Source organism: Centroberyx gerrardi, chromosome 10 (genome assembly GCF_048128805.1).
Source record: "Centroberyx gerrardi isolate f3 chromosome 10, fCenGer3.hap1.cur.20231027, whole genome shotgun sequence".
NCBI classification, from domain to species: Eukaryota; Metazoa; Chordata; class Actinopteri; order Beryciformes; family Berycidae; genus Centroberyx; species Centroberyx gerrardi.
In genome coordinates this window covers 30,235,156-30,257,270 of record NC_136006.1, presented here as the reverse complement: position 1 = coordinate 30,257,270, position 22,115 = coordinate 30,235,156, and the positions used below count along the sequence as shown (strand labels likewise).

Below are 22,115 nucleotides of genomic sequence, written 5' to 3'. Positions count from 1 at the left end.
AAGGCTCTGAAGGAAACAGGAAGTTCATGGGCGACAGTCAAGGGCGACAGTCATTCTCTGCATCATTCTGCACTATACTGAAAGAAGAAATTGTGAAGTGCAGCTGTTGTATGAAAACCTTAGAACTCCAATGTTGGCATCTTTCATTTTCTTACTTGAATAGAAAGTTTAGCAAATTTTCTGAGCCTAGGATTGATAAAACCTGTTCAAATACATCCAGGACTTTTATCGACCTCTACCAAGCCGGTTACCAGTCTCACTTTGCCAGATTTTTCTGCAAGAGGTAGGTAGCAACTCGCTCGCTTCATCGAGTCCGCCATTATGAGAATTTTTCCGGTGCAGAATTTGACAACCAGCTTTAGAAAAGAGGTGAAAACAGCAACACAGCTGCTGTTGTATGGATATTGGTTTATATCATTATGTCTCAATGAAATCTCCACATAGCACACATTAGTTTCAGGATTGGTTATAAGGTCTGATATCGCTTATTGCAGGTTTAAATGAGCATCAGTTGGAATATTGCAACTCTTTTTTTTTCATTACGGATACGTTTGCATTTTGAAGATTTCGTCAGCCAGCCGCAGTGGAACACATTATACAAACTTAGCCCCAGCCTTTCAAAGTTCACTGGATTGAGGGCAAAGCAAGACTAAACCTTTATAAACCTGCTCCTGACAGGTTTCTGTGTATACATTACACTCAACAAAGGCTTATGGAAAATGACTGTTCCCAAAGCATAAGAAGCGTCTCCAAGCCGGCACAAACAAAGCCCCTAGAGCTCGAATTCTCTGAACAAAACATCACAGGCTCATGAAATATTTACGCACAATGGCACCTCTCTCGTGCCTCGGAATTCACATTCTCCTCAGGACAGATGTATTCATCACCAGCTAATGACATCTAGTTATAAAAAGATAAGCCCTGGCCTATCCTTGTTTGTGAGAAAACAGTGTTTCACCTCAACTCTCATTTCTTTCACAAGCTATTTCCCCCAAACATCCTCCACTCCTCCCTTCACGCTCGCTTTTCCCCAGAACTTGTTATACTTCGCAAACGTCACAAAGAGCGCCTCAAATCATCCTCGCTCTGCTGGCAGGTTGGAGAGATCAGAAGAAGATGTTGTTTAAATCGCTTGCAAATTGGACGCTCTTCTTCTCTTCCCTCATATTGACGCATCGAGACGAACGTTACAACAAAGATGTCCTGCAGTGCGACGGACATATTTAAAGTGTGTAAGAATTACTGATGGTGGCCCTGTTAAAATTTTTTTTGAAAGAAAAGCAGTTTGGGTTTTCCTAAATTGCAGGGGGAAAAAACAAACTAAAAAGTAGTTTGTCAAGTTTTTTCTTAAACTTATAGGGTGAAAAACATGCGAGTAGATTTGTTTTCTGTTAGATATTAGAAATATACAAATTAACCACATGCAGTAAAGAAAGATACACACCTAAACCAAAACTTTAAGTTTGTTATGTGGCCAATGAATATTGTGTCCATGTAAGCGGCTTTAAATTTGTTAATTTAGAAACCACAGCCTTATCAAGCAGACGGAGCTTAGAGAACACAGCAGGTCTGACAGAATGCTTGGCAGTGTATTAAACACACTTACGCACACACACACACACACACACACACACACACACACACATACACACACTCAATTTGACCTTTAAGTTTTTAATCTACTCTCCATTTTCTGAGACGAAGAGTCTTCCCACAATAGATACATAAACGCCTGCTGGGAAATGTTCTCATTCCTTCTCTCCATTCTATACTCCTTTCATTCTCTACAACCACCGACTCATTCCTTCTTTTAATCCGCCCTGTCTCCCCTAAGATAACCACACCCACCTCAACACAAACTAGGGATGGGACGATATATTGAAATTCAATATATCGCGATACAAAAATGTGACAATACGTATCGTGGGGCAGAAAAATGAATGGTGATATTAGATCCATGTTATTCTGCTGTAGTAATCACAAATGAGACGCTTCACCATCACAATTTCACAAGCTCTCCATCCAAATTATATTATTTACACTTTGTAATGACATTTTTAAATTGTTGTTTACATTCTAGCAGCCAATGCCATCGCTAGAAAGATTTGTGGCTCAGAAATAAACATAATTCTGCACCAGTCACTTTGTTGTTATTGAACTTTTATTTATTACATCATATTGTGGTTGTATTGAATCGTGAACTCCATATCGTGTATTGAATCGTATCATGAGATAAGCATATCATCCCTAACACAAACACACTCATAATTCATACTCTTATCTCTTTGTACAACCCTCACTCAATGAACTATATTTGCATCTTTTCTACCCATCGTCAGCCAGTGTCCCCAACTTCACTCTCCGCCATCTTTCCTCCTGGGTGTGATACCTAACTTTAACCGAAGCAGGGTACAATACGAGGACTATAACACCAGCTACCAACATGAAGTGTATTTCCATTATTATTTCCATTATCACCATCATCACTGAATTCACCTCTAAGGATGGACATCTATTTCTTTACACATCCTGCAGCGTCTCATGCGAGTCAAACACCACTTCACCCTAACTGCACCACACCCAGCAAGCATTTATTTGACTGATGGCGGCGGGCAAGAGGAGGCTAAGTTCAACGTCGAGCCAAACATTTTCACCGTATGATATTATGGCATGGTAAAAAAACATATTTAAACAGCTTTGGAAGCTTTTTTGATCTGATATCAGAAAGATATCTAGGTTCTGATTTCACAAAATCATGCAGGTAGCAGGATGACAACTTTCATTTTGCTGCTATTTTTATATGGGTTTCAATGCCGTATCGACATCTATTCAACATCAAAATGGTTGCTGGGTCTGCTCTCTCTAGCCAACTCTCTCTGTCCATCACTTGTCTTTCTCTATCTGTATAACCATGGGCTGCTGGCTACTTCTTTGCCATCCCACATGGTCCTTTATGTTGTTGCATGAAAACAAAGACTGATGTGAAACTGCAGCTGCTTCACCACATGAGAGAGCTGGTGCGCTCTGACGAGAGAGAGAGAGAGAGAAACAGACAAAGAGAGAGCAGAAGAGAGGTGTAGTGTTGGCTAGGTGTACTCTTTCTCTCGCTGACCCTTAAGAATGCACACACCTATTAAACACGCAGGGATAATGGAAAACCAGCCGAGACGACGTGCCAGAATGCATTAAAGAGGCCACAGGATGCTGCAACCAAACAATATGGTAACTACAGTAGGTTTTAGAATTAAAATACTTCCCGACAAGGGGGATTACGACACTTTTTTCAATGCTATGAAAAAGGGATATGGAATAAGCAATGTTACAACAACATAAGTGTGAGAGCTCTCCTGGTAAAGCTGCCATTTTACACAGTTGCCATTCACATCAAGTGAAGACGCTCCGGTGACGGGTGCAGTGTCCATACCCCGAGGTACCCGTGCGAGCTGAAAGACAACGGCATCCCAGCAAAACCTTCACAGTGCCAATCACAAGTGACATTTCCACACAGGGAAGGTGGACGAGGTAGTGGTTGGTGTGTGTGAGTGTGTGTGTGTGTGTGTGTGTGTGTGTGTGTGAGAGGTGTTACCTGAGGTGGGAGACTTGCTTCTCTCCATGTCACCGGATTGCTGGTTGTCAGACAGTTCAGTAAGGCCTGCCGCAGCCAATGGCAGCCGAGAGGAAGGGGAAGCGGAATGAGATACAGTTTGTCAGGTCATTTTAACCCCAGATGTCATATAGATTTGGCAGAAATCAGCCTGGTTGAGGGCAGCCATGCAGAGCCTGAAGGGACAGCTTGGATGAAATAGGGAATCTTTGGATCATCATCTATGGCAAGCTGGTTCTCAATGGTGCATCTACAACTATTTGTGAAGGCATCATATTAAGGGAATAAAAGCTAACATTTGATTTTCTATTTACTCCTCTAAATATCCTGGAGCATACTTCTTCAAATCCATTCTGTCTTCCAGGAGCAGCATGGCTAAATAAACAGCACCAAACCAGATGTGACCTGCACTGCAATTTCTTCAATATATTGTTTTTACTGTGCGTATTCAACCAATCCATTTCAAGATTGTGTTGAAATGTCAACAAGACCGCGATTATTATGCATTTATGCAGTGCAAGCCTCATACTAGAGTGGCATATACAATCAAAAGTACGAGTAGGAAAACGGTACAAATACAAATCTGATCTCGCCAAGATCAAAGCGATCTTCGATCAGACGCACCAAGCACAAGCCAGAACGAGAAGTCACACACTCATTTTTTAAAACCCAAATAAAGCACAAAAGCTAAAATCTCTGGTCTTTATTCCCTTTCTTTACCAATGTGCGGCGTTCAAGCTGAGTTCATTACGGCTTCATTAATAGCCTCACTGCGTCGCCACAGTTCAAAAGTTCTCATTAATTTTTTGACTCTAATCCACTTCAGTCAAACAAAGTTTTCAGCCGAATTTATTAATGCAAATTTTCCTTCAATCATTCACACTGTCTTTACAAGTCATTAAAGAAACTGAAGGGGACTCTTATTAAACCTTTAGTGGAGTATTAAATGATGAATTATTTTTGTAATCAGCGACGAAAAACGCACATTATAGTTTGGTTCGGCCCAGTGGATGAATGGGACTTTATTCACCTCGCTATCTGTGCTTCAGTTGTAATTGGCATCAAATGGGCGGTGCATTATTTAGAATTGCCCTTGTTTAACAAACTCATAGATGGGGCTCTCGTTCTGCAAAAGGACACACCATTGGACATGACTGGAATAGGACGGTTCTGTTTTATATGGCAAAATGTAGAGATGATAAAAATTACCCTCGTTCCGAAATACTGCGCTTACAGCAATGTTAATAACCAATTTTATCCCAATCATCTCTTCGGTGCATCCTCTTGCTTTTTGTCTACATCAAACCCCCCTCTCCCCCCCTACCACCATCCACCTCCACCACCCCTGTTTTCCTGTGGTCTTACCCGCCCCCCCTCCACACCCCACACACCCATCACCCAGCCTTGAGGAAGGCCCAACTTACTCTGGTAGGACGTACGGATCCTTTTCTTTGAATCGGAATAAAAGTTAGACAGGCCGCGCATGCAAAACTCTGTCAGGCAGGCCCCACATGCCCACACCAGCAGCCACAGAGTCACCAAAAAAGGGGAGGTGGAGGAGGGGAGGGGAGGGAAGGGAAGGGAAGGGAAGGGAAGGGAAGGGAAGGGATGAGATGAGATGAGGGAAGGAGGGAGGAGAAAGAGGGGAGGGATGGATGAGGGAGGGGAAGGAGGGAGTGGAAAGAATGGAGGGCAGGTAGGAAAAGGGAGAAGGGGGGTCGGAACGAGCGATGGGAGGGAGGGAAGTGAGGGAAGATATGGATGAGGGAAGGGTGGGGAGGGGAGGAAGGAAGGAGGGGAGGAAGGAAGTGAAAAGAGGGGGAGAGGGGAGGGAGGGATGAGGGAGGAAAGGAAGGAAGGAAAAGTGGCAAGGATGGAGCGCAGGTAGGACAAGTGGGAAGGAAGGGAACGAAGGGAAAGAAGGGAGGAACGTGAAAGATGGGAGAGAGGGGTGTAGATCAGGGAGGGAGGGAAGGAGGGAAGGAAGGGAGGGAAGAGTGGGAAGGATGAATGAGGGTGGGAGGGCGGGGAGGGTGGGGGGAGCAAGTGGGAAGGAAGGAAGGTAAGAGGGAAAGAAGGGAAAAGGAGGGATGGTGTGATGTTAAGGGTGGGAAGGAGGGAAGGGAAGGATGGGAGGGGGGGAAAAGGAGGGAGGGAAGGGAGAGAGAGAAGAACACACAGGCTTAGAGTGGAAAAGAAAGTGAGAGCAAGCAGCAACCGAGTTAGTGTTAGGGGAGGACAGACAAGAGAAACCCAGCTACTGTACCAAACCACAGAAAAGCTGATGTGATTGGTCATTTTGCACAGATCTGGGAAGAAGTGAACTACTGTGTTAGCAGGAAACAACAAAACCACTGCAAACACTATTTCTCACACAGCAGCAAATTCTCTATCCAGCCCCCTTTAATCAAAATAAACGTCTAGCTCGCTGCATGAAATAATTGCTTTATGTAAAGACAAAAAAAACCCAAAACACATTGCATTTTGTTTGTTTGCCTCGGGGCTAAAGAAAGCACACCGTTGCATTTTTTCTTCTTCTCACACATTCAATCTGTTATTAAAAATGTGTTGCACAGTCAATAGGGCAAGACACTGTGATATTACAAATAATGAAGCATCGGTTTATGTGAGATGAATACACTTATAAGACCCAATTGACATCCATGTATATGCGGCGACAACAGCTAAAAGATGCTCTGGGGAAGGACAGTAAAGCTATGTTTTAAAAGCAAGTGGGAACAAATGGAGCAGTAGCCAGTATTAAGACTAGTGGCGTGTAATCTTCTGATTGTTTTTAGTGTTTTTTGAAGTGATTATTGTCCTCCAACAAGGACCACAATGAAAAACACTATCCTCTGGGTCGAATACACATCTTTTATTTTATTTTTCTCAATTTATCATGCCTTTTTTCCCCCTAAATCAAATCAAACATAGCAAATACTCAGCATGATAACAACAACAGGACAAGACTTCCTCGTTTTAGTTTTCCTTCCTTATCCAAATTGATTTGAAAGACCCAACCCGAAGAGACTTTTACAAAATGGGAAGTTAAGGAGCGTAAAGTGCTGCAGCAGTCGATAAAAGCACTTACGCAACGGCAAATGAAAAGAGAGGGCTCTAAAGCCCGGAGTCATCCTTCCTTCCACCTCGGTTTCTCCCTCGCACAAAGGCCTGAATACCTGGAAGGCATTTTCAGGTACACTTGCAGGGGAGTTATGTAATAAAAAATAAAAAAAGCCCACTGCTTTAAAATGGTTAAATGACCGTCTAACCATATAAAACATTAAGGAGCCGCTACGCCCTCGATTTCGGAGGTGAGTTTAGGGTCAAATGGCAACGTTGTGGGTCGGATGTTACGCAATAATTCCTGTGCGGCGGGGGCGTTCTACATCTGTATATTTTGTATACGTGCGTCTGAATGAGGCGTTTGGATTCGGAGACCATCACCAGCCCAGATTAGTAACAGAAACAAAGGGAGGCGGGGGTCAGGATCTGAGGAGAGAAGACCTCTGTGGCTTTTGACTACAGATCTGTGGCAAGCAGGACTACCAACAGAAAGAGGACAGAGAGATCAAACGACAACATGCATAGTAATGCCACCGTAGAATGACACGCAGCCTGTTAACATGCACTTCATGTCATAGTGCTGATCTGTGAAGGGCACACTGGGATGGATGGGACGTGTTTGGCTTGGTATGTTATAGTGAGAGAGACAGAGAGCAGAGAGTGGGAAGAAGTAGGGTTCGACCGATATGGGTTTTTGAAAGCTAATGCTGATAGTAAAATTTTTTGAATTGAAGATGCTCAAAATGCCAAAAAATTACAAGTATTCACTATTTCCTGCAGAATGTTATTCTTGTCAGGGTGGAAAAGCCCCTGAAACAGCATTTAGACCATCATGGGACACTAAAACTCTCCACTGAAATTCACCATAATAAAATAATAAAACCTTTTTTATGAATCCTTGTGTGGAATCTGATCAAAAAGTCACATTAGAATCAATTCAGGTTAAGGGCTTCCAATCAATTCTACAATAAATATGTAATCAAACAAACTGCATCATATCAGAAGTCGACGGCACATGCTGACTGATATCCGATTTTTAATAAAAGACCAATATCGGCCCCATAGATCGGTCTAACCCTAGGAAGAAGGTAAAGGTACAGAGGAGAGAGAAAGAAGAAATAGAAGGAGAAAAACAGAAGGAGAGATAGAGGACAGAAGAGACAGCAAGATACATTGTGGATATGTTTGTGCATTTACGTGAAGCCAGTGTGCATCTCATGTCACCTTATTGTGTGGATGCACAGTGTGTGTGTGTGTGTGTGTGTGCGGTCCTACCTGAGGTGGACTGTCTGTTCCTGCGGGGGGAGCGGGTGAGGCGCTGGTAGGGGTCGGCGGCTCCGTACAGATCCAGGGTCGACATACACAACAGGATGCTTTTCTGCAGGTAGTCCACCACCGCCAGGCCGTTACAGTTCCCAAACGCCAAACTGGACACACGCACACACACACACACACACACACACACACACACAGCAAAGAGGCACGTGCACATACATAGACACACACAGAGACATTTGGATTCACATAGGGTTGGTCAGTTGAGAGGTAGAGAGAGAGATTTACACTTTTGGTAGATTTTATTATTACTTTATTTGCATTTATTTCACCAGGTTAGTCCCATTGAGATTAAAGGTGTTACGGGTAGCATTTTTAAACATTTTATCTAAAGCCATAGTAATTAATACATAATTTCTTTAATTTTAAACCCACCCACACAGATCAAGCGATTCTTTTATGGTAATTCAGCCAATTGGTGCATTGGCTGCTCATCAGTCCATGATGGATATTCATAATTAAAACAAAAAGCATATAGAAAAGACACCGCTTCAGAAGGTGACCATGGAGAGATGAGATCACTCATAGCTATTGTCTGGACTATAGGAAACGGAGGCGTAATCATTACTTTATTATATTAAATATTACAGGCACATCGCCCAAAGCGCTTGAGTAGCAAACCAGCAAAAAGAACTGCAATTAAATGATTAACAGTAACAAACTATAAGGTATTTCATAATCATGGCAGGATTGTTCAATCAGCGTGAATTTAGTGCATGGAATTCCTGGAATGCGCTTTTTTACGCACACACTAATCTCATACTTCATATAGCCTCTCGTACAGTTATGCTGATTGGTGTTTATGTCCATGTTTATTGCATGCACACCCGTTTAACCTGGTTTGGACATAAACAACAAGCATCATCATGTGCCAGAAAAATCAGACTCGTTCTCTGCTTACTAACAACGCCACAGCAGCCACTGTATCATTACGCACAGTCATTACAGCCACGCTATATCTTGTGAGCCATAATAGCTTACTGATTGATCACACATGATTAGGTCTAATTTATGATCCGATATGTGCGTTATTCTTATTTCCACATTACTGTACAATTTGGTGACATTATGTAAACCTGTTTACTCGCACCAGAATTCAAATCCTGCTTGGAGAAAATAGGATAAGGAGGAAGATGAACTTGTTAGAGCTATTGCAGCAGGAATAGAAACAGGACAGGACTTTCGATTAGTAAAATGGTCTTTGAATATATTTTCTATCAGAAATAAAGGTTACTAGTATTGTTACTGAATTAAACAGTGCCCCGCTCTTGCCCCATGTCTCGCTCTCCATGGTGCTGAAAGGGTGCACAGCGCTGTATGCGGACTTGTAGCGCAGCGGCTACTCCTCAGTACCAAACATAAGGATCTTGTTCCCACGCCTTAAGAAGTTGTGGCCACGACAAAATTATCTCGTTCCCACGTATTACTAAGTCAAGGCCACGCATTATTTTATTAACATGAGGTGTCACCAGAGGGGCTTCTTATATCTATATATATATATATATATATATAAGAGAGAGAGAGAGAGCTGCCGGTTGACTGTCTGATATCTCCAATTTGAGATATCTTCACTTTAGTTTTGACTAGTCATAATGTAATCAGAGATATCTGAAATTAGCATTTTGACTAGTCATTGAGAGATATCTTAAATTAGCATTTTGACTAGTCATAATGTAATTCAAAATATCTTAAATGAGAACTACTGGAACTACCACCACTAGGCCTGTACTGCTGCAGCAGCTGTAGTAGTAGCAGCAGCAGCAGCAGTGTTGTTGCTTGCCACTACTGACTACGAGCACCTGGCTTAACGGTACTGCTGCAGCAGCAGGAGCAGCAGCGGCAGCACCCACGACATTCCCTGGAGCCCTGGTAAAGCTCTTACTGTGGACTTTGACAAGGGCCTACAACCCTATCAAAATTAACGAGAAAAAAAATAAAAGCTTAAAAAAAAAAGCCGCCACGAGAGACACCATCAATCTCGCCCGACCTCTTGCGCAAAGCCTATAGGGGGCGATCACACCGAGAAGCGGCGCTACAGGCGGGGCGCTTCAAAAACACCTAGGCAGACCGTGTCAGGAAAAACAGCTTGGTGCGGCTGTGGAGCAGGGCAGCGTGTGCGACAGGGTTAAAGACCTAATATCAGCGGTGCAACTCCGCGCCTTGCGCTAAAAAGTTGATAATATTTAAGCTTTTATGCGAGCCTAAAAACTGCCAGAAAAACGCGATGCGCGTCGCAAGAGAGGAACGCGCGCCGGGTGGGGCCATACCATAGGAAGACAATGGTTTTACTGGCGGCGGGTTCTAGCGGGGCTTCTCGGTGTGATTGCCACCTGATTGGTGGAGGAGAAACAGCGGGCCAAGCTTCCGATTGAATGGCAAAAATGAGTTTGGATTATTTGAAATGATATTTAGCCTATTACAGAACTTTATTTCTATTTGGAGTAGGCTTGTAAATGCATGCATTTACCTGTCAAACTTTTCAAGACTAATGTATGTGTAAGGAAGTGAGTTACACTTAATCGCCAGTAGCGTTCTTGCACTTTTTGGCACGTATTGTTTCTTCTGTTGTGTTGCCATAGTTTTGAGTCTTTTGTCCCTCCGTGGCCACCATAGAGCCAGTTCTGTTTTCATGTTACAAGGTAGGCACTGGTATCTACTGTTCGCCCGCATAAATCGGTATTTTAAAATATGTCAAATGCCCATCCTTGTTAGACTTTATATCAAATGACTGTTATAGATGTTTTTATACAACAGAGCCAATTATTGTTTGAAAAGGGAAGTTGGAAAGCCGAATTTGACACTAAACCTTGTTGCATCCTGTCTGAGAATTACTGTAAACATTTAATTGCAGTAATTATACTCATACTTATGTCTCAAAATGAATGCCGTAATGATTCATTGATGTTAAATACGACACGTAGCACCTTTAAGAATCTGTGTTTCAAGGGCTAGACCTCATGGCAAACATAAAAGCTGCAGACCAACAGCATACAACAATGTACTAGCACCGGGAAGTTCGATTCTTTTTGGTGATTCGTTCATTTCGAGTCAGTACATCTGAATGAATTGAACTTTCCAGTTTTTTGGGTTTTCAAGCTTTTTCTTAGCTTGAGCTATCTGGTCTTCATAACTAATGAACGGCTCGCTCAACAATGTACTACTTTCTCAAAGAACGGGTTTGAAAGTGCGATGTCTTTGTTTGTTAAGGTACATGGCAATCATTCAATCGTTGAATAAGCTTTGAGGGAAACTTGAAGTGGGAAGAACCAGTACGTACCACTACACACTCATGTTTCGAGCTCGAGAATGATTTGTTCAAAATGATTTGTTCGTTCTTTTTGGCCCAGCACTACAATGTACAAAGTCAGAATACAGTCAAAATCACATAAAAGACAACGCTTCAGCAATGGCCTTGGCTGCCAGTTTCAGCAAACCAGGGTTGAGGTGATCTGAACTGCAGCTTTTTGGGGTCCTGAGCTTTAAAAGGCCTTGAGAACTTTCTGTACTGTAAAGTGAATGAAGGGACACGAAGCTCAGACAAGTTAGAGGAATCTGCGTTGTATAATGGTTTTTAATTTTGTAAGCTGTGTGTATGCTGTGTGTGTGTGTGTGTGTGTGTGTGTGTGTGTGTGTGTGTGTGTGTGTGTTTTCAAATGCATGTGTGAGGAAGCAGAGCAAACATAAAAAAGCAATGATTGAAACCCTATTCAAGCTGTGAATACCTTTACAGGAGCGAAGCAAATGACCCCCCTGCACTGCACTATACAAAGCTTTTGAAAAAGGGCTGTGAAATTATTGGATTTTGCCAAGAAGTCTGCCATTCTCAGCAAAACCATGTAAATGGCCTTGAAACACTCTATTGATCGTCTGCACTGAGGAAGTCATCAGACCTTTCACTCTAACACACCGCTGTTCTTTACCATCACTGCCTTTGTGCGCATTTGCTTTTACTGATGACAGTATTTGAAAATTATCAATGTTTTTGAAAAGTTCTTTCCAAAATGCTATCCTTCTACTGTGGAAAAAAAAATACTTAAAATTTATCATTCAGTATTTCTCAAATGTTGAGGATCCAATCTAGATTAAAATGTATCATTTTGTCAACAAAGCACTTGAGTTACCTTCAGTAATTCAAAAAGTAGCGTAATTATGTTTAAGTTTGTGTTATCAAACAATGTATAAGAGTAGGTGTCAATTTTTTTCAAATATTGGACATTGATGCATGTCCATGGTTGCTCTGTAAGGCACTTTGTAACAAACCTATTTGTAAAAAGCTTTATATAAATAAATCTGACATGACCTAAAGTCCCCAGCAGCTACAATGACTTCTGAGAGAAACATAAAGGAATATTAACCTAAAACAGAGTAACAACAATTCCAAGACTATTTCATTTTTTTTTTTTAAATAGGAAATTTAAAAACTGCAGTGCAGACAATTGAACAGAATGTTTTGGTAGTGGTATAAAAATGAGTAAATTTGGGATGGCAAAGAAAGCAAGAAGAGACAAAAAAAAGACAGCATTACCAACCCTGAGATAGAAACCAAAAAAGTCTGACTTCTGCAGTGTAAAAACGATTCAAATAGAATCAGAAAAGAATGAGGCTATGGCTCTAATATTGATAACTGAAGAAAAAATGGGGTTCATTCAGTGGTCAAGTAGTTCCAATAAAATGAATGGAAATATGGCCGACACTGAGCTGCAGCTGCAGTTACTCCAGCTCTGGCAGCAGTCTCATATGTTCAATCATAGGACTGAGTTTTTTATGATCAGTGAGTAGGTACCGACCATATAATCATTTGCAGGGATCAGTGTTGACTGTTGACCCAAGTTGACTGTTAACATTTTCTAAAAATATTGAAATATGTCATTAAAAATTTAATGTAAAAATCCAGCTGTTTTATCAGCCTTATTCACAAAGTGTGACTGCAACGGAAAAGAGCATCTCATCTAATATAGAGACACCGCGGATTCACTGTAGATCCAAAACAGCAGTGAGTAAGCGCTCCGTCCAGAGAAAGCTGGACTCACCAACGTTAGATCTTTTGACAATTGCGTTGGGAATCTAGTTATCAAAGCGACACAAAAGACCAGTGTGTGCAAACTTTATAAAAGCAAAGGACAATCCTGTGCTGTGTAAGGTATCATGGCTCCACGACAACAATGCTGAATCATGTCATAAAGCATCGAGCTATTTCTACAAGCCAGGAAGATGGACCTAGCCAAACTAGCATCAGCAATTGTGCAAGCTCCTCTGAAGTGTGACAGAAGCCGGTCTGAGAGAATGGCTGTCCTCATTGCCAAGATGATTGCTAAAGATATGCAACCCATCAGTACAATAGACCAGGGGTTCCCAATCTCCGGGCCGCGGACCGGTGCCGGGCCGCGGAGATGCTACTTCCGGGCTGCGGAATGGCTGCGGAATTATAATTTTCTTTATCATTAAAAAAAAAAAAATTGCAAAAAGTGTTTAATTTTCGCACCTACACCAGTCATGTTATTTCATCCAAAACATAAAAAAATCTGAATTAGTTTCTTTGACTAGCGGCAGCCCTGTGATCGGTGGAGTTTTGAATGTCGGCTTGCGGTTCATTAGTTCCGGTTCCGAACTGCACAGCACAGTGCAGTGTACAGGCAGAGATGAGTGGGCCTCAGCAAACCTCCATGGACCGTTTCTTTACGGGCTGTTCGGGTAAAAGAGATGGTGATGCACAACCATCTCAACCAACTAAAAAGCCCTTTACAATCGTTAAGTTAATTCTGCCCGCTGCAAAAGACATCTGCCGTGAACTTTTGGGGGCAAAAGCAGCTAGCATGGTAGGAAATTACAGCCACTAAGAACAGACTTAGAAGCAGACTCGATGTGAGGAATACCCTGCGCGTCTCATTGTCAACCATCACGCCCCAGTATGATGTTCTTGTGGCCGGCAAGCAAGCCCAGGGGTCTCACTGACACGAATATCAGTAAGTTGATGCTCATTAATATTTGTAAAGCTAGCTTGATCTCTACATTTACTTTTAGAAATGATAGGCTGAAATCACTATGTGAGTTGCGTATTGAAGTAATGTCTTTAGTGATGAAGAAATGTCTAATTCTGAAGCGGTCTGACCGTTGAAATAGGCTGTTACTTACATAAAATTAGCCTTTGTTGCCACCTGCTGGTGAGTAAATATATGCAACTAAAACCATTGTAAATTAACCATTGTAAAACAATAATAATAGCCTAATAATAGCCTACTTTTTACGGCTACGATGCATATTAAAATTGACCACCGGTCCCCGATTGTTTTTTTTTATGTATGTGCCGGTCCGTGGCACAATAAAGGTTGGGAGCCCCTGCCATAGACAACAGAAAGTGACGGAAGTGATTCTCTTGTCCCCAATTTGCTTTAGTAAGTTTTGGCAATATGGACAGACAGACAAATACACAGACATACAAATAGATGCAGATAGATAGACAGACCAGCTGACCACAGACTGTCAGGCATGCAAAATGACAGATATACAAGCAGACAGGTCCAGGACGTGACTTACAGGCCATAAGCGGAGTTGATGTCCAGGCTGGTGATCTGTTGGGGAGGTTCTCCATCCACCCACAGCAACTGGACCACCAGTTCTGCCTGGTAGCCTGGAGGCATCCGCGCCGCCCGGTCCTTCACCCTGGACCACAGGGAGACACAAGAACAGAGAGAGAGACCTTTACTTGTGCATGGGAGTCAGTTGGATATAGAGGCTTTGCAGTTGTCACCAATCTCCTATCAAACACAGCACCATCACAGAGGCCCACTGGAGAATAGGCTGTGCACAAATAATATCCAGGGCTGGCAATTTTTCAGAAAACGTTGGAGTGAGATTTGATGGAAGTTGGGTGTGCGCGCAGCGCGAGTGCGGCAAATTTTTTTGGGGCCCGTTCGGAAGACATTTATTTTTATTCATTTTTGTACTTGAAGTAAAGAAACATGACTATTTACAGCCATTTCCCCAGTTTCATAACTTCTAATCCTTACCCCAACCATTAAAAAATGAACATAGAAATAAAACAGTTTTTGGCCACCAGAGGGATCATTGACCTGGTGGCCAAAGACCGCAACCTTAGTATTTTCAACAATGTGGACAGGATGGAGTCAGTGAGTGAGTGAGTGAGTCAGTGGCCGGTCCCCTACACTACAGGGTCCAGCAAAAAAATTGACTTTGTGAAAAGACAAGCCCAACTATTTTACATCAAACAACATGTACTGTAGTAGTCAGTGCCTGAATTGGACCAAAAAAGGTGCCAGTACCCTAATTCAGACATAATTGACATGAGCATCGCATGTCTTGGACATATTTATATTTATACGCATATCTTGGTAATATATCCCACTTCAAATGTATTTTTGTATGCATTTCATTACATACAAATATAATATTGCATATATGCTACAATAAAACCAACTGAAAATGAAACAAGACTGCAGCCAGTTTAGCTGCAAAACAACTAGTCCTAACCTACCTTGCCATTTAAAAAAATCAACACAGAAAGATGTGCTGGGTTAGTGCTGTAATAATATCAGAGAAAGATTACATCAGAGAAAGATTACATACTTACAAGCATACAGAAGACTGATGCAAATAGACAGAGGCCAATATTGTCTTTATATAACTGACGGACAGAGCTGTCTGTGCTTTTTGGAGGTAGTGGCAACAAAGCAATATTGACCTGTTGACAGTCATGATATAAGAAAACTAGCATTATGTAACTTTTAACGTAAATTTATTCCTCCTTGGCGCAATAACATAGCTTTCATTTGTGCTTGCACATCCTCTATTTTCTTTTCTCTCTCTATTGGCACCTGACCAGTAGTGTTGATTGGTTATATTGGCGTTTGATTATCATGAATTTCTTCATGACACTTTCACGGCCCTGTGCTCCACTGACTGCTCTGCTCCATCAGATCAAGTGAAGAGGCATCACTCTGCTCACAATATAAATGTATTTATTTTTTCTACACAATATCATTCCACTGTCGTTTTGCCCACAAAGTCCTGCATCAGAATGTAAGCCATTATATTCTTTACAATCTGCCTTTGCGGGGCAAAACGTCAGTAGAATGGTTTTAATATTGCAGAACACGTAATTACAAGAGGCTATTTAATTTAGGGCCAGAGTGACACCTCTTCATCTATGCAGCTTTGTTTTCGGTTGCAGTTTGACTCACCGTGTGTGAGCGGAGCACTGCCTTCAGTCTGTAGGATGCTGTCTGCTTAAATGAAGCCCTATCAAGTCTATGGCGCACTTTTTTCATACGGAGATAGTCTCTTCATTCAACTAAGGCGTACCAGGAGGTGGCGGTACGGAATAAGAAGTATTCCCCTTCCGGTGGACCACCATGGGACCTTATTTCGGAAAAAATATGTACGGTAGTCAACGGCGAGAGACAAATAATTGTTTAATCCCGTTTGAATTGTGCCATGAATTACACATATGATGTTTTGTCTATTTAAAAGATAATTTTGCAAGTCAAGAAAGTAACTGTTAATGTTGATACAGTAACTGTCAATGTTGATACAGTAACCGAGAAAGGAAATGACAACCAGGAAAAAGCACAGGCAAAAAAGACAAACCCACCAAAAAGCACATCAACCAGTGCAGACCTAAAGAAAGCGTACCCAGACCAGTTTGATAAAATTGGTAACTTCAGTGGAACTGCTAAGCTTATCCTGAAAGAGGATGCTGAACCATTCATAGACCCACCACGGAAATGTAGCATCCACATCAAAGACAAGCTCCAGGATGAGCTGAACAAACTTGTCGAACAAGACGTGCTATGAAAGGTAGAAGAACACACAGACTGGTGCTCCAGTCTTGCATATGGCACCAAAAAGGACGGGTCCCTTCGAATATGTCTAGACCCTCAGAAGCTAAATGCCAGCCTTAGGAGGTGCCCACACAAGATTCCAACTGTGGAGGAACTGAACCCAAAGTTTGCAAATGCAAAAGTATTCAGCAAGCTCGATGGAAAAGCAGGATACTGGTCAACACACCTTGATGAAGACTCACAACTTTTAACAACGTTTCGGACTCCATTTGGCAGGTACTGCTGGAAACGCTTGCCATTTGGACTAAGTGTCTCTCAAGATCTCTTCCAGGCCAAGATGGACCAGATCCTCGACGTAGGCGTAGTCAGCATAGCCGATGATATAGCAGTCTATGGAGAAAATGTGGAAGAACATGACAGAAACCTGATCAACCTGATGGAACGAGCAGCCGAAGCAGGCATAGTGTTCAACAGCGACAAATGCACAATAAAACAGTTGCAACAAAGAGTTGCATCTCATTCTTCGGCAATCTGTACACAGACAACGGCATCAGACCAGACCCAGCTAAGATCCGAGACATACAAAAAATGCCAACTCCCCAAAACAAAGATGACCTGCATAGGTTCATGGGGATGCTGACCTACCTATCACCCTACATACCAAAGTTTGCAGAAAAAGCTCACACCTTGAGAGGGTTGCTAAAAAATGAAGTGCCATGGATATGGGATACTGACCACCAAAGCTTGAATGCTTTGAAGACTTGAAGTCAACAATCACTGAGGACGCCTGCTTAAAATACTATGATCCAAACACACCCTTATCCCTTGAAGTAGACGCGTCACAGAAAGGCCTAGGTATAGCCTTGGTGCAGAACAACAGACCCATTGCTTTTGGCTCAAAAACACTAACAGACTGCCAATCAAGATACAGCAACATAGAATGTGAAATGCTTGCTATTGTTTATGGGATGCAGCGATACCACACTTACCTGTACGGGAAGTCATTCCTTGTGATAACAGATCACAAACCGCTCGTCACCATATGTGCAAAACCACTGCATGCTGCGCCACCACGACTCCAGCGCATGCTAATAAAGACACAAGGGTATAACTACGAAGTCATGTACCGGCCTGGAACCCAAATGGTCCTGGCAGATACTCTCAGCCGGTTACCAAACCCCGAAAACCACGGAGACATGGAGCTAGACGAGCGCATCGACGGAATAGATGCAGAAATTGAGGATCCAGAGTTGCACACCGTCGCAATAATACATTTCTCCTCTGAAAAACAGGACACTCTCTGTACAGAAACTGCCAAGGACCTCAGACTCAATGCACTGAGGGAACTGATTCACCAGGGATGGCCAGAAAGGATAACAGACCTGCCAAAAGATCTGCGTGCTTATTGTTCCTTTAGGGATGAACTTGCAATGGAATCAGGAGTCATGTTCAAGGGCAGACAGGTACTCATTCCAGACTCCATGACTGATGCTATCCTAAAACAGCTACATGTAGGCCATCAAGGCATTGAGAAAACACGTCGCCTTGCAAGAGAAAGTGTCTATTGGACAAAGATGAACGATGACATCGAAAGAGTTTGCAGATCTTGCAATGTGTGTGTGGAACATAAAGATGCAAACCCGAAAGAACCTCTTAACCCACACAACATACCCTCAAAACCATGGCAGTCTCTAGCTTCTGATCTATTCGAAATCAATGGCCGTCAGTACTTGCTGACTGTGGACAGATATTCCAAATATCCAGTTGTGGATGAAATGCCCATGCCTGTGTCAAGCCAAGCAGTCACACAAAAGATGAAAACGTACCCTAGTGTCCCTATTCGGACGACCTGACGAAGTACTGACAGACAATGGACCACAGTACACAGGGCAAGCCTTCAAAAAGTTTGTAACAGACTGGGGAATCAGACACATTACAAGCTCACCCCACTACCCAAAAAGTGACGGGTTCATCGAAAGGCATGTGCGACACATCAAATCAATTGTGAAGAAAACTCTGGAACACGGAGGTGATCTACAGATAGCATTACTACAAGTCAGAGCGACACCTATCGATAGTAAGCTACCATCACCTGCAGAATTGATCTTTGGAAGACCCGTTACCACCCTGTTGCCGAGTCGAGCAGACCCAGGCAAGGAGGGGCATCGACTGCACCTAGAACGGAGAACAGCAGACATGAAAGAGCATCATGACCGCAGCAGCCGCAGAGAACTACCTCCACTCTGCCCTGGACAGCATGTGACTGTGCTAAATAAGGAGAGAGGAACATGGCACACAGCAATTGTTCTGCAAAAGTGCAATGAGCCAAGATGCTACATTGTCCAAACGGCAAATGGAAACAAGGTCAGACGTTGCAGGAGCCATCTGCGTGAGCTATACAATCCACATATGCAGAAAAGCATAAAAAAGATCCGCTTTGCGGAGCCACAACTTCAAGATGAAGCTCACAAGAGTCACAGTGACCTAGTGGAAACATCTACCACACCACCCTGTGAAACAAACACAGACACAGAGGAACTTAATAGTCCAAAGCCAATACGCACAAGATCTGGAAGGACTATAACCAGACCAGCTCACTACAAAGACTATGTATAGAGTAGCCTAAGAATAACATCCAGAGTGGTAGTATAGACTACCCTGATGAGGACTCTTATATTTTCTTTATTTTTCATGTACAGTACACATTTATAAATATGTTGGTTTTTTTTAAAGAAAGAGAGGAAAAATCTTATGTTACTCCAAGAGACAACATATGCACTAGTTGACTCATTTCAACCTAGATGTTGAGAAATTTATTTTGAAGATATTTGATGGAAACTGAAACCTTAGTTACTGTTTATTACACAAGACTGTTAGAACATGTTTTGTTATGTTAAAGTCTGTGGGGCACTCCAGCTAAACAGGGGGGATGTTGTGATATGTCTAAGACATGTATAATGCATAGTGCGCAGCGCGGAGTGATATGTGAATAACACAGAAGTCAATAGGTGATGCTGTACCACTGAGACAGAAAAAGTAAACGTTCAGTTCTACTCTACTCTTGTTGTCTTCATTGTCGTCAATAACACTTCAGAAGCCTCCGATGTAGAGCACTAGTGGAGTCTGTCCGTCATGTTTTCAAAGCAGGCTGTAAGTTCGCGGATTTGACAGTGAGAAATAGGAGGTGTGGCGTGAGAGCGTGTGAAGAGGGTCATTTGCGTGAGAATATCTGAATATATAACAACCAGGCTAGAAAACCTGAAAAAGATTGTTGTGGGTGTAGGTTAATTAACACGATAAATAAAAGTGAATAGTTTGTTGAGGTAGATTTGTTTCTAAATTTAGATTACTTTAGCCCTAGTCTCTACTTCACTTAAACACTCTGAGTTGTAGCTTGAGAAGAGTCAGCTCAGTTAACCTGAACAGTTTTTGGCTTTGTTAGCTAGCTAACTAGCCAGTAGGTTAATTTAGCAGTGCAACCAATGTTAATATTAACATGCAACTACTAACCATTAGCCTACTAACTCCAGCTTCTTCTAGATATGTTAGCTAGTGTGCTAATCAGATGTGTTCACAACAAGCCAGTCATGGTTAGCTAACCAGATACTAACAAGCTATAGTATTATCTAAACACAAAATCAATTAGATTTATCAGTGGTGAAATGATCAGTTCCCAGTCAAGAACAGCACAGAAATTAACCATGTCAATTTTGTTGAGACGGCTACTTGTGTGTATGGAAACACAATTAGGAGTTCACAGTCCTTGTTGCCCAAGAGCTGTGGACCTTCAACATGGCTGCCAGAGGATGTTACGTCATTTGAAAGCTCTCTATAGCAAGGTATAGCCACTCTTCATACCTTAGCCTAAGTGAGTATAAAATTATAGCCTTGTTAACTTCAATAGTTCTGGAGAATGCTGAGATGGAACTACAGGGGCTAACTCGCTGTGTGTTTTTCAACTGACATGGGGGTGAGAAGATAATGACTGGATTTTCATTTGGGGGTGAACTATTCCTTTAAGACTCAGCACTAGACTAAGTGACTTGTCAACATGGATATTTGTTGCAGTGAAACTATGGTGTGTGTGGAAATTAAGGCCTTACTTGAGGCAGGGGATGCTGTCTTTGACACCCTCCGGGGTGCCGCTGCTGGGGCTGGTTGGGTGTTGGTGCTGGGGTGAGTGGGAGCTGGGCTCTGAGAAGCAGGGATTGTTTTCAGTCTCCGACGGAGAGATGACGTCCTCCGACTCACACTGCAGACGCACCTCTAGCGACTGGGGATGACACAGATACAGAAATATAGATTATAGTTTGCATTATGCACAAATGAAATGCTCAGACAGCGAATAACTTCCATAATAATGTGTCACATGTTCAAATGTTGGATATCTAGTTTTAGAATGAATCTCCTCCTACTATATATACTGTAAAAATAAAGTGAGCTACCATGTCGAAACGGCCCCAAAATGAGTAGTAGCCCTTAACTGTAATTTACCCTCATAACAGATCCCTCTTGTCCTATTTTTAGATTAATTTTTGGCACTGCTAGCTTTATTCAATAGTTAATAGTGGAGAGCATCTGTAATGATGGGAGAGAGTTAGGGGCTGACATATTTAACAAAGATCCTGAGCCAGAATTCAAACTCATGATGGTGTGAGTACATACACTAAAGCCGAAGTACTTTAGCCACATCACAGTAAATTAGTGGTAGCTATGCTGATGCAGATTTCCATCAAGTTGGATCCAGGGACATGGTATAAGGAAAAAATGCATTAGATAATCTTCTACATTCAAAACCACAAGACTTTGTTTCACTAAAAATTCAACCATGTAATTTTTGAAACTTGAAACACCAAATTACCAGGATTCCCATCTCACTCACCACTATCTGAGTGTTGGCATCGTATTTGCTGAAGCGATACAGGATGATGTGGGCGGAGATGCCAACCACGCAGAAGATGCGACTTTGAGGGCACCAGCTGACCATCTGGACAGCGTAGGGGTCTTCCTCCACCAGCTCGGCCGCCCGGCCCTCACCTGGCTTGGGCTTCTCGAACACCTTGGAGGTCTTGAGCTTGTACAGCATCTGCAGTGTGACTGGTTGGAGAGGCAGAGAGGTCCAGCAGACAGCTAAATGTAGTTTTAAGTTGGGACCCAAAATGGGTACAGATTGGAGGTTTTGTTATACAAGTATTTCTCTGAGGTAGAGCTGCTCTGGATGCAGAAAAAAAACTTCATTGGTTGATTTAAACCTCAATGAGTGGAGTCAAAGAAGTCACAGTTTTTCAGAACACTAGCACTGGACAGTTTGA

General features: G+C 42.4%; 1 protein-coding gene across 2 annotated transcripts in view; it reads right to left on the bottom strand.

The window, feature by feature from the left end:
* The window catches only part of stxbp5l (syntaxin binding protein 5L), a 226,349-nt gene that overhangs the window by 31,573 nt on the left and 172,661 nt on the right, over positions 1 to 22,115 (bottom strand). The window contains exons 15-21 of one of the 2 annotated variants that reach the window (XM_071914581.2): positions 21,686 to 21,900; positions 20,907 to 21,076; positions 14,540 to 14,665; positions 7,946 to 8,097; positions 6,869 to 6,871; positions 5,029 to 5,097; positions 3,587 to 3,652 (exon numbers count right to left, since the gene is read on the bottom strand). In XM_071914581.2, the coding sequence (XP_071770682.1) occupies positions 3,587 to 3,652; positions 5,029 to 5,097; positions 6,869 to 6,871; positions 7,946 to 8,097; positions 14,540 to 14,665; positions 20,907 to 21,076; positions 21,686 to 21,900 (801 nt within the window). The remainder of the gene's footprint in view (positions 1 to 3,586; positions 3,653 to 5,028; positions 5,098 to 6,868; positions 6,872 to 7,945; positions 8,098 to 14,539; positions 14,666 to 20,906; positions 21,077 to 21,685; positions 21,901 to 22,115) is intronic. The other variant, XM_071914582.2, reaches the window with a different exon arrangement.